The sequence below is a fragment of the Marmota flaviventris genome, chromosome X (assembly GCF_047511675.1).
Source record: "Marmota flaviventris isolate mMarFla1 chromosome X, mMarFla1.hap1, whole genome shotgun sequence".
NCBI lineage: Eukaryota > Metazoa > Chordata > Mammalia > Rodentia > Sciuridae > Marmota > Marmota flaviventris.
The window spans coordinates 29,325,068-29,338,163 of NC_092518.1; the positions used below are offsets into that span (position 1 = coordinate 29,325,068).

Consider the following 13,096-nt stretch of genomic DNA (forward strand, 5'->3'; position numbering starts at 1 on the left):
GCAGAGCTCATAAAGTTCTTGACGGAAGCTTTCTTTTAATTCTAATCAAGAACTATTGTATACATGTTCATATACACGTAGCTTCTATTTATATCTCTCACTACTTCATTAGTGTGATTTCCCTCATATGGATAGATTTAATCAATTTTCATAGAATAACAGCAAATGTTAAATACATTATACAAAATATTTTCTTTTGAACTCTTTCCTAGATTTTTAGTCCAAGCCTCTTTAATCCACGAAATCATTTTTTTCTTCCAACAGCATGCATATCTATCAAAACATATCTAATAGCTATTTCCCTAATATTTTTAACCCTCTATGATTGTGGATTTCTCTAGCACATATAATTTTCAACTTAGTTAAAAATGTGAATGCAGGAAGTGTGGTAGACACCGGAGAACTGTGATGTACACAGACTAGTCAAGTGGCTTTTGACTACTTGGAAATGTGGTAAAATTATTCTTTTTAGAATAACAGCTTTATTAAAATATAATTTACATGCCATAAAACTTACACATTCATTCTATTTTTGATGTTTAATTTGTTCTTTTTAGTTACACACGACAAACTTACACATTTAAAGTGTATAATTCAGTGATATTAGCATTATAAATAATGTGCTCTAAACATTCATGCACAGATTTTTGTGTGGATATATTTTTAATCCTCATGAAATACACTTAGGAGTGGAATAGTTGGGTCATATGAAAGCTCTGTTTAACTTTTTGAGAAATTCTCATACCATTTGCCAAAGTGATACATTATTATATATTCTCCCCAGCTTTGAATGAGCATTCCAATTTCTCCGCCTCTGTGCCCACATATGTCAATGTCCTTCTTTGTTATTATAGCCATTCTAGTGGATACAAAGCAGCATGTCATTGCAGTTTTCATCCCCATCTCCCCAGTGACTAAGGATGATGAATGTCTTTTCATGTGCTATTCTTCATTTGTATATTTTCTATGGAGAAATGTTTATTCATATCTATGATGGGCAGAATAATAGACTCCTAAAAATATCCCTATCTCAATCTCAATTTCATGAGCATGTGACGTTCCATGGTAAAGAATTCAGGTTTGTGTTAGAGTTAAGATGGATAATCAATTGACCTTAAAATAGGGGAAATAGGTTGGATTGCCAAAGTGGGTGCATAAAATCAGAAGGGTCCTTAGAAGTGGAAAAGGGAGGCAAAACAAAGATCAATATTAAAGTGATATGAAATGAAAAAAAAAAGATGTCAGTGACCTTTGGTGGCTTTGAAAATGCAAAGGGGGACCATAAACTAAGGAATAGAATGTGAGATTACCTCTAGAAGCTAGAAATGACAATTATTAAAAAATAAATAATCTAAAATAAAACAGGTTCTCCACTAGAGCTTCCAGAAGTAAATGAGTTCCACTGCCGCTTAGATTTTAGTCCATTGAGATCTGTCTCAGCCTTCCCACCTACACAGGTGTTAAATAAGAAATTTTGAGTTGTTTTCACCCAAGTAATTTTAAATAATTTGTTATAGCAAATTTAGAGACTGATACAATATCATTTCCCAGTTGTTACTTGAGTGTTCTTTTAGTTGGTGAATTAAGAGTTCTTTATGTATTCTGGATAAAAGTCCCTATTGCATATATGAATTACAAATATTCTCTTCCATTCTGAGGGTATCTTTTTACTTCCTGGATAGTATCCTTTGAAGTTTTAACTTTAAGTCCAATTTATCTATTTTGTTTTATGCTTTTAGTATATCATATCTAAGTAGTTATGGAGTAACCAAAGTTACTAAGTTTTGTCCCTATGCTTTCCTCTACGAATTTTAGCTTAAACATTTAAATCTATTATCCAGTTTGAATTTGTTTTTGTATATAATGTAATTTAGAAATTCAAGTACATTCTTTTATATATAGATGTCCAGCTATCTCAGAATTTTGTCACATTCATCAAAAACCATTTGACCATGAATATAAAGATTTCTGGACTTACAGTTTTGTTTTATATATTTATGTTTATCCCTATGCCATTTCCTTTGTATATTTCTTCCTATAAGTTTGTAATTATATTTGAAATTGGGATAAGTGAGTTCTCCAAATTAGATTTTTTAAAGGGTGTCATTTTTATTAGTTTATTATAGTTATATATAATACTGGGTTCATTTTAATATAATCATTCATGCATACAATATAATTTGCCCAATTCAGACCCCTGTACTCATTTTCTTACCCTCTTCCCTCCCCTTGTTCCCTCTTCTCTGGACTACTGGTCCTTCTGCTATTTATTTATAGTTTTTGTGGTTTCAACTTCAGAGTTAAACTGGCATCAGAACAAACTGGAATATTCTCTCTCATCTTTGATTTTTTAAATGATTTGTGAAGGATTGGTGCTAATTTTTCTTTAAATGTAATCCACTATTGAATCCATTGGTTCTGGATTTTCTTTGATTACTAAAAAAAAAAAATCTAACAATCTCTTTTCTTTCTATAGAGTTATTCAATTATTTTTCTTCCTTTCTGGGTCTATTTAAGTAGTTTGGATCTTTCTAGAATTTGCCTGTGTCATCTAGATTATCTTATCTATTGGCATACATTTGATTATATTCCCTTATTCTCCTTTTTATTGATGTCACTAAAGATGATAGTGACATCCTGTTACTCACAGCTTGGTCCTTGTCCCCAATGCCAATCCAATAATGAAAACATGGTTTTGAGAAAAAGGAAAAAGAAGTTTTATTACTTTGCTAGCAAAGGAGACTCCTGTCCCCAAGGTTGTGGTTCTGTCCATCAGAAGGAACAGGGGGCTTTTAAAGAGGTGATTCAAAGGTGTTCCCTGTGGGTGATGAGGAGTGTTATAATTCACTTTTTAATTTGTGAGATAGTCATTTCTGAGATCTTCTGGCACCATATCAAAGTATGAATTACTTAGTTCCTTAGTATCTGTGTTCCTGGACAGATAACTTGGCCTAGGATGGGAAAGAAAGATAATCCTGTTTCTCTAGAGGTAGGGAGAAGAGTGTTGAGAGCCACAGCCGAAGGGGCCCCAGCAAACTTCCAGCTGCCAGCAAACTTCCAGCTGCTGGCTGATGATTGGCTCACAGCGGCCCCAGCAACATCTAGCTGATTGGCTCCTCTGCGGTGATGCTCATTGGGCTGTTTCCCTGCCCTTTCAGACCACGGAGCTGCTCATTGGGGGACTTTTTTGGCTCCGCCCATGTGACCCAGCCAATCGGCCTCAAGAGCAGGAGGATTGTGGGAGGTGGAGAGAAGCTTCTGAGGGTGAGAGAGGCTTGTGGAAAGCCGGTGGTGGCAGTTGAGGCTCTGAGGGTTTTTCCTGAGAGGCTGTTTTGTTTGGCGTGTGTGGTTCTAAAAATAAAGTTAGTTTCTTTTGACAAGTGGCTCCTGATTGTGCCCAGCCAGACTGAGGCAGAAGAGAGAAAAAAAAATGTCCATTTAAAAAATAAGTCCCAGTGGCAGAGCAGAAAGGGTTATATTCAAAGCATGAGGTGGACCACTGTTACACTTTTCCTGTATTTCATACATTTTGGTACGTTTTAGTTTTTCCTTCATCTTAAAGTATTCTCAAATTTCCTCTGTGATTTCTTCTTTGATCAGTTGGTTGTTGTTTAGAACGATATTAATTTTCAACATTTGAGTTTTTCATGTTCTCTCTTTTGATTTCTAATCTCATTGGATTTTGGTTGGAAAACATACTGTGTAGATTTCAGTACTATTACCTATTTCATGGCTTAACATAGATTTATGTGCAATGCATTCTGCTATTGTTGGGTTGGATGTTCTATAGATGTATTTTAAACCTAACTGGTTTATGCCATTTTTTGATCAGAGGCCTGCTACACCCCACTATTTGGTGTCATAAAATTTCTAATCTACAAGTGACTGAAGGAAGCTGTTTATAAATGCAGAAGAGATGAGGGGAAATTGTTCTTTTCACAGGCATCTGTTAAACTTCTAGCCTTCCTGTGTGCCTCAGGGCCTGGCACAGGGGTGTTTACATTTCAAAAAGGGTGAAATCCAGACTCTAAAAAGTTATTTTACATTCCAAAAGGTTAGAGTAAGAAACCTGGTTAATTAGGTTTCCTGAAGAAAGTCTCTTAGAAAGGGAGGGGAAGCGCTTTCATTTTACAACCTGATCTGGCTTTACATCTCATTACCACAAAAATGTATGGGTATGTTAATTGGCTTGGTTGAACTATTTCACAACATATACACACATCACAATGCTAAGTTATATACCTCAAGTGTATACAACTTTTGTCAATTATACCTTAATAAAATCAGGGATAATGAAAGAAACTACTGGTTTTGTAGGCAATCACCATAAGGGACCTCAATTAAGTTTGTTTTCATTTGTAAAGACCATTCCAGGAGGTTAACCTGTAGAAACTTTTCAATCATTCCAGCCAACTCCTGGAGTGGAGTGTCCTGGAGTGGAGGGAGAGTGGAAGTGGGGGTGGACACAAATGGAGATTATAGGAAAGTTCAAACTCAAAGGACACAGCCAATTGAAGGGTTGCAGACCAAGCCAATAGCCTTAACAGTTTTTCAGTACCTCCTTAGCAAGGAGTTTAATCAGTGCCTCTACTCAGAAGTTAAATAAGCACCTAGACTAGTACATTTAGGTGGAAAACTTGCTATTAGTCTCCCTCTTGCCTTGTGGGGAGTTCTTTTTTTTCCCCTACTTAAATAAATCCTACTCTGTTCACTCTTGCCTTCCATTATTGCCTGTAGATTTTATTTTTCAATTTTTCTAGACAAGAACCCAGAAGGAAATTGGTGAAATTTAGTTTTGTCTCAAACTGATTTCAATATCAGCTTAATTTCAATTATATATGAAAATTTACTTCAATATAATTGTTTCCTCTTCCTTTGTGCTATTACTGTCATACAAATTTATTATTTTTAAAAGCCTGTCATTTCTCTTCAATAATTGTTTTATGCATTGATTTTTTAAATCAGATGAATAGGAAAGCATTACAAATAAAAATACATTTATGATGTTTTTAATGTATGTATATAGTTACCTTTAGCCATGCTCCTAATTGCTTTGTCTAAATTTACATAATTGTCAAGTGTCTTTTATTTCATCCTGAATGAGTCCCTTTAGTACTGTTCTAATGCAAATTTTCTAGTGACACATTCTCTCCACATGTATTGGAGATGTCGTAACTCATACAGTTTGACTGAGATTTTGGTGTGTGTGTGGGGGGGGGGGTGTTACTGGGGATTGAACTCAGGGGCACTCGACCACTGAGCCACAACCCCAGCCCTATTTTGTATTTTATTTACAGACAGGGTCTCACTGAGTTGCATACAGCCTCACTTTTTGCTGAGACTGGTTTTGAACTCAGTATCTTCCTGACTCAGCCTCCTGAGCCACTGGGATTACAGGGATGCATGACCACGCCCGGTTTGACTGAGAGTTTTACTAGTTACAGAATTTTGTGTTGACTTGTCTTTTTCATTTGGTATTTGAATGTATCATCACCAATGCCATCTTGCCTCCAATATTTCCATTTCAAAATTAGCTATTTATGCTTTTGAATCCTTTGTATGAGATAAGTCACTGTTTCTTGATGTTTACAACATTCTTTTTGTCATTGGTCATTGACAATTTGACTCTAATGCGTCTAGGTGTTGATATCTTTGACTTATTCTACTTGGGTTTTGTTGAGCTTCTTTGTTATACAGATTAATATTTTTCATCTAAGTGTCTGAACTTTCCAGTTATTATTTCTTCAAATTCTCTTCCTGCTCTTTTCTCTCTTCTCCTATGAAGACTTCTATTATTCATATAGCACTATACTTGATGGTGTCCCAAAAGTCTGAGATGCCTCTTTTTTTCTTCATCTTTCTCTCTCTTTTTCAGTCTAGATAATTTCATGTTTTCAAGTTTATTGATTATTTCTGGTGCTAGTTCAAATCTCTCATTGAGCTTTTTTAGTGAATTTTAAAATTTTAGTTTCTGTGCTCACTAGAATATTTATTTGTTCTTTTTAAAAATATATTTTATATTTCACTGAAATTATCTATTTCATTAGATATTGTTCTCAATTTTATTTTAAATCTTTAGACCTGTTTTCCATTAATTCTTACAGCATATTTATAATAGATGATTTATCATCTTAGTCTAATAGGTCCTACATTTGAATTTCCTTAGGGACATTATCTAATACTGTATTGGTCATAATTTCTTGTTTCTTTTGTTGTGTCATATTTTTCTTTTGAAAACTGGGCATTTTAAGTAATATCATTTGACAACTATGAAAATTAAATTACTCCAAGGTTTACTGTTACTGCTGATTTTGTTGTTGTTTTGTTTATTTAATGACTTTTTAGACTAATTTTGTATTAATTTCTTTATTGTTTGCTGCCAATCATGTCTCTACTCAGTTAATTAAGTCTTCATCTAATGATTGGACAGAGCTTTGCTCAAATTGCTTGAATTTACAAGTCTCAGCCTATGTCAGAAACCTCTTTGTAAGTCTGTTGAGGCATGTCTTCAAAATTTTAGCAGGTAGTTTCCAACTCGTTTTAACTTTCAATTCCTCCCTATAAGGAGTCTCAGAGTCAACCAGAGGTGAGAGATTAGAGCTATCTCAAGTTTCCCCAGGCATGTACACAGTCTGCACATGTGTGTGGCAATCCAGATACCCAGAAATATGACAGAGATTTCCAAATACAATATGAATACCTTATTCTCAAGTGTTTTTTAAATTTATATGCTTAATCCTTTCTTTTTCCATTATTAGATTCTTTTTTAAATTTACATGATGTCACCTCAAGTTGCTGTGATATTTAAAAATTGTTATTTATATATATCATTTTTATATACATGTATGTGCTTTTCTGAAGAAATCCTGGGGAAAGGGTTCTTCATGGGGAATGAGTTCTGATTCACATCAAATGAAGATGTGACCTCATAGGCTTTTTAGCCAGCAGCCAGACAGAACAAATTGATACAGGTTCTAGAGATGGAACTTCTAGAAATCTCCAAACCCATTCTTCTCCCTTCCAATTTGCTAGGCTAATGATTTTCACAGCTACCTTAGTTGCAATGCTGTTTTTCAAGAAGACCACAAAACTGTGTTTAGGAGAATGCAATTATAAAAAGTAAAAATGCCACAAAGACTTCTATTCTCTTATAGATTCAGCAACTTTTAAAAAAAGTACTCCCTGGAGTTTTGTATCCCTTTAGATAATTTCTGTATATCTCAAAAATAGATTTTGGCAAAATTTTTGCCAGTATTTTCTGTGGAGAAGCGGAATTTTGGAGGTTCTTAGTGTTTTTTGTTGTTGTTGTTGTTTTGCACTGTGGATTGAACCCAGGTATGCTCAAACTACTGAGCTACATCCCCAGCCCTTTTTATTTTATTTTATTTTTTATTTTTAGACCGCATCTCTGTAAGTTGCTTTAGAGCCTCACTAAGTTTCTGAGGCTGGCTTGAACTTGTGGTCCTCTTGTCTCAGGCTTCTGAGCTGCTGGGATTACAGTCATGTGCCACCATGCCCTGCCTTAATTTGCCATTCTTGAAGCACTTTGGTATTATGTTCTTAATTTTTCCTAGATAAATTTCCAATAATGAGTATCTTAAATATTTGTCAATGCTGAATGTTGCTAAAGTGCTTTATGTTATCATGATGAACTAGCATTCCTTGAAACTAAAGTGAATTGGTTTTCCTGGTTTGCTTTTATTTTTTTCTGAACAATAGTATATTGATTACTTTTCCTCTTCTTTTTATTTTATTTTATTTATTTATTGCTTTTAGAATGTGATGTGCTCATTTATTCCACATCAAATTGGAAACTTTAAAGTGAAGCAGGTGATAGATATTATTGGCCCAGTGGTAGATGAAAATTTGCAGTCTTCATCAATGAAACCGTTTTATCACATATATTTAGAATTCAATAGCATCTGCAAACCTTTCACTAAGAAAGTTGTGATGAAAATTAATCCTGGTATGCTATTATGATTTTCACCTACTTTTGATTTAGTTGTTAATGTAATATTAATATACTAATTGCTTAGCTCTATATCAAATATGACCTACTTCAGTGGTTCGTTTAGAATGTATCAAAATCCTTTAGTAGATCTGTTCAAATACATGTCACTGACCTCCATCCCAGCACTGATTATTAAATAGGTCTGTGTTGGGGCCCAAATATTTGCATTTCTACTTTATTCCCAGCAGAGGTTGTGTTCCTATTCTGAGTATCACATGGTTTAGTAACCTATATAACTTCTAAATATTTTAATGTTTCTGTTTTTTTTACATTTTATTTTTTCTACTTTGTTTACTTGAGCTTATAATATAAACTAGATTTGACCATTTCATAGATTTTTCTTGCTGCTGTTTTATCCATTCCTTTATAATCTTTTATGTACTAAAACATGTAAAGTCACTGATACATAGCTGTCTTTGACCTACAAAAATTGCACTTTCATATGGATCAATGTAAATCCTTTAAGTTATCATATTTTATTTTTATGCATTATTTAAGTATTATTTTGATAAATTGTTTTGTGTGGGATAGCATATATGTTATTTCTGTGGTTTTTGAGGCTTTAATATTTAAGTTAAAACCAATTCTCTAGTATATTAACTATTACATAGCATTTTTTAAACTAAAATTCAAAGTACAATATATAAACTTAATATTCAATTCTATAAAAGGTATATCCCCTTTGATCACTAATCCCATCGGACATTTGGTGGTCAGTGATTTGGAAAATTATAAGGTCCAGGCACCTGTAGCAATGCTTCAATCAGCCAGGACACACATTCATGATCATCGAACAAATGAGGAGTCAATGAAGGATGCACTAATAGCCTTTCCTAATGACCGAGCTGCAAGTATCAGGTCTGAAGACAACCGTAAATATTTCAGGTAACATGTAATATTAAAAACTGAAATTTTGAAAGACATAATATTTAAGATGATATGCAGAGGTCTGATCAGAACCTGATATAAGAAACTAATGATGGCAATAATAATAGTAATATCTTATGAGATGGTTTTTGCATGCCACTGTATTTGCTTTATCCAACCTCTTATCACTTCTATTTATTTGCCACAAAGCGAATGGTATACAAAATAATTCTTAAAATATATCATTGACAACTCTAGAAGAACAATAGAAATGATCACTTTTGGAAATGTAAGAAATCTTCAGAATAGTCATGTTTATTAAATATAGTTAAAACTTTGAATTTATCTAAGTAAAAAAATTAAAATTGTGATTAAAAACGATTATCTTCATCTTTGTTTACACACTCAAAGACACATTTCCAATAACCTTACCCAAACTTAACTTTCCCAATAAGGTTAATAAGGAGTGTTAGACTTCAATTTAAATTTATCCAAACCTCAAAGAAATTGCTATTTTACCAATGGTCAATTAGACGTGACCAAGGCTTCTTGACATCTTTTTCTGGTCCTGAGCCCAGAAATGTTTTCAAAACTTGAAACTTTCAGAACTAGTTTTCTTTTGGGCCTGTTTGTTTGCTATGAATAGAATATATAAACTTGGTAATGGCCCTGGAGTTTATCCACTTGTCTCTTTATCTTAGGAGTCATTAAGCTCACCTAATTTTGCAGGCATTTTCTTATAATCCCATTTGATTTTAGGGCATATTTTTGAAGCCTTCTACAGTTGGAAAAGTCTGGGTTTTTCCTATAGACTGTCTTAATAGTTTTATTTAGAAAATTCTATTCACATTTGACAAGTGTTATAAAACAGAGAAATGTAAAGATTACTCAGACTTCATTTAAAATAATTATATATTATAAATAGAAAGTTGTATCTTTCCTTCTGACACATTGCAACTCCTCCTACCTTTCAGTGGTAGCTTCAACTCTTTCTAAAGCTTAAATAAATATGTGTATACAGAGATATAATGCTTTAATATAATATCAGTGTGTATTAATTAGATCATCTAAAATTGCCAGAATTTAAAAAAAAATAAAGATTAGCAGTTCATATTTTTTTCCATAGCCATATTTATTTTTCTCAAAGGGGTTTAATGAACTATTTTCACATTAATAGAAAAGACATTTAGTAGTATATTTTCTGGCTAGTAATTAGTAACTTTAAGTAAAGAAAGAAATTTATTATAGTGTGCTTTTTGTTCATTGTAATTGCTATTATATTTAATGAATTTTACCTTTTCAAATTTTGAGAAGAAAATAAAGTAAGAATTTTTGTCTAATTTTTCTTTACAGCAGTATGCCCTGTGCTTAGACCTCCATCAGGCACATAGTTGGCACTCAGTAATTTTTTAAATAAATAAATGAAATTTTTATTTACATTTTCATTCCCATTTATTGCATTTTAAAAAAAAATCACCTACTCCAAGCTGCAAAGATACTTCTAGATGTATATTCTTTAAAGTTCTAATGAGAATTTAGATTTGTTATTAGTCATCCGCTCCTCAGGGATTTACTTCACTACTGCTTTCCATGTTCCTCCCTTTCTCCTTAGAGACCTCAGGACTTTAGATATAGGAATTATTTCTAGGTTCTAAAAATGGCAAAAAGAGTCTTAGTCTAAAGGGAAATTTAAATATCAACAACTATCTTTGAATGACTAAGTACTTTTCCTCTTACTGTATTACTCTGTTTATAGGAAGATGACTTTTAGTTTTCAACATTGAGGAATTATGGAAAATGAAGAAAACATTAATTTTTATTAATATTCACTTGACCGTGATACTAATAGGTTCATACTGATGAGTTCATTATTGAGGGTGAGACTCTTGATTGATAAAACTTACTGAGGATTGAGGTAGACCAATGCCTGAAGGTGTAAATAATGCATTTTATGTTTTTATTGAAAATACATGGTGGGTAAAATGGAAGAGCATGAGGCAAGTTGAGTGAATATAAGGCTGATCTAAGGGCAAGAAACTTAGGAAACGTTAATCAGATTCAGATCTAGTTTCTTAAAGATTGATCTATAATCTAGAATTGTTTAAATTTCCTACTTGTCCAGCTCCTGAAAGATGGGTTTAAAGTACATACACTTACATTGCAATACCCTTAAGAGGAATTTTTTTCTTACTAGCTTAAGGAAAAAAAAATAGGTATCCTAGAAGTTCTACATGTAATAGTGTCTTAATTCAGGTTAGGATATGAGAAAAATGACTAGAGTCTGTCCTATTCTCCAGTCTGTGTTTAACACCTGACATAGAAATTGGTTAGTAGGCACTCCATAAGTACTGATTGAGCAAATGCATACATATGAATTTTAACAGAGTTGCTCATATTGTAGGACAATTTTCACAAAGATTCCAAGACATACTTATGTGGATCCTGATTTTGCATATACTGACTTTGAAAAACTCGAAAAGAAAGCACATAAAAATTACTATGACAATTATATTAAATATTTAAGAAGTGTACGCCTACAGAAAGAAGAAGAGAGGTAAAGTTCAATTCCTCAAACCATATGCAGCAAATCATAGTAACTAAAGAGCCAGAATTTTTTCTTTTCCTTTTTAAAATTAAGTATTATTATTTTAATTGTACAAACTTATAAAGTACAATTTGTTAATTTGATACCTGTAATGATCAAATCAGAATAGTTAGTATCTCCATCTCCTTATTTTTAATTAACATAATAATCATACATATTTATGAAATACAATGGGATGTTTCAGTACATGTATATAATGTGTAATGATCATATCAGGGTAATTAGCATTTCCATCTCCTTATCATTACTTTGTGTTTAGAGTCTTCAAGTTCCTCTCTTCTAATTCTTACTAAAATATACAATAGGTTATTGTGAACTATAGTCACTCCACTGTGCTGTAGAACACTAAAACATATTGTGTCTATCTACCCAACTATGTTTTGGTATCTGTCATCCAACCTCCCCAACTCTTCTCAGTCTCTAGTAATTACTATTCTACATTCATATAGATACTTTTTAGCATCAACATATGAGGTACAACATGATGGCCAAATAATATTCCACTGTGTGTTTATATACCACATTCTCTCTCTCCATTCATCTGTTGATGGTCACCTAGGCTGATTCTGTAACTTAACTATTATCAATAATGCCATGATAAACAACAAGTATGAAAGCCATCTCTTCATTAGGTTGATTTTATTTCCTTTGGATATAAACCTAGGAGTGGGTAATTGGATCATATGGTAGATTTATTTTTATTTTTATGAGGAACCTACATAACGTTCTTAGTCATGGCTATACTAATTTATATTCTCACCAACAGTATATTTAATTCCTTTTTCTCCACATCTTTCCAACATTTTTAAAAAATATTTATTTTTTAGTTTTAGGTGGATACAATAGCTTTATTTTATTTTTATGTGGTGTTGAGGATCGAACCCAGTGCCTCACATGTGCTAGGTGAACACTCTACCACTTGAGTCACAACCCCAGCCTCATATTGCTATTTTTAATAATAGCAATTCTCATTGAGGTGATATGTTATCTTATCATAGTTTTGATTTGCATTTTCCTGATAAGCAATGATGTTGAACATTTTAAAAAAATTTTAGCCATTTGAATTTGTTCCTTCGAGAAGTTTTTGCCCAGTTTAAGTTGGATTAGTTTTCGTGGTTGTTATTAATTTTATTTTTAATTCTTTATGTATTTTGGATATGAATCCTTTGTCAGATGAGTAGTTTGCAATTTTTTTCCCCATTTTGTAGCTTGCCGGTTCACTCTCTTGATTGTTTCCTTGCTATGCAGGAGCTTCTTGGTTTGATATAATCCCATTTGTCTCTCTTCATTTTTGTTGCTGTTGTTTTGGGAATCTTGTCAAAAAAATTGTTGCCTATGCCAGTGTCTTGAAGTGTTTCCTCTTTGTTTTCTTCTAGTAGTTTCATAGTTTCAGGTCTTACATGTAGGATTTTGATTCATTTTATGTTGATTTTGTGTAGCATAAAAGATAGGGTCAAAGTTCAGTCTCCTGCATGTGAATATCTGAATTTTTCTTCATTCCTTAGTTTCCTTTCCATTTTTAATGATTTAAACAATTAATATAGAGTAAAAGCAAAATATTAAACCATATTGTTACTTTTTGATTTGGGGATATCTCATCTAAGTTTCTCTAG

At 32.8% G+C, this 13,096-nt stretch overlaps 1 protein-coding gene across 1 annotated transcript in view; it reads left to right on the forward strand.

The window, feature by feature from the left end:
- Cfap47 (cilia and flagella associated protein 47) overlaps positions 1–13,096 on the forward strand; it is a 410,015-nt gene that overhangs the window by 23,847 nt on the left and 373,072 nt on the right. The window contains exons 9-11 of the mRNA XM_071606058.1: positions 7,777–7,966; positions 8,683–8,896; positions 11,280–11,432. Of these exons, the coding sequence (XP_071462159.1) occupies positions 7,777–7,966; positions 8,683–8,896; positions 11,280–11,432 (557 nt within the window). The remainder of the gene's footprint in view (positions 1–7,776; positions 7,967–8,682; positions 8,897–11,279; positions 11,433–13,096) is intronic.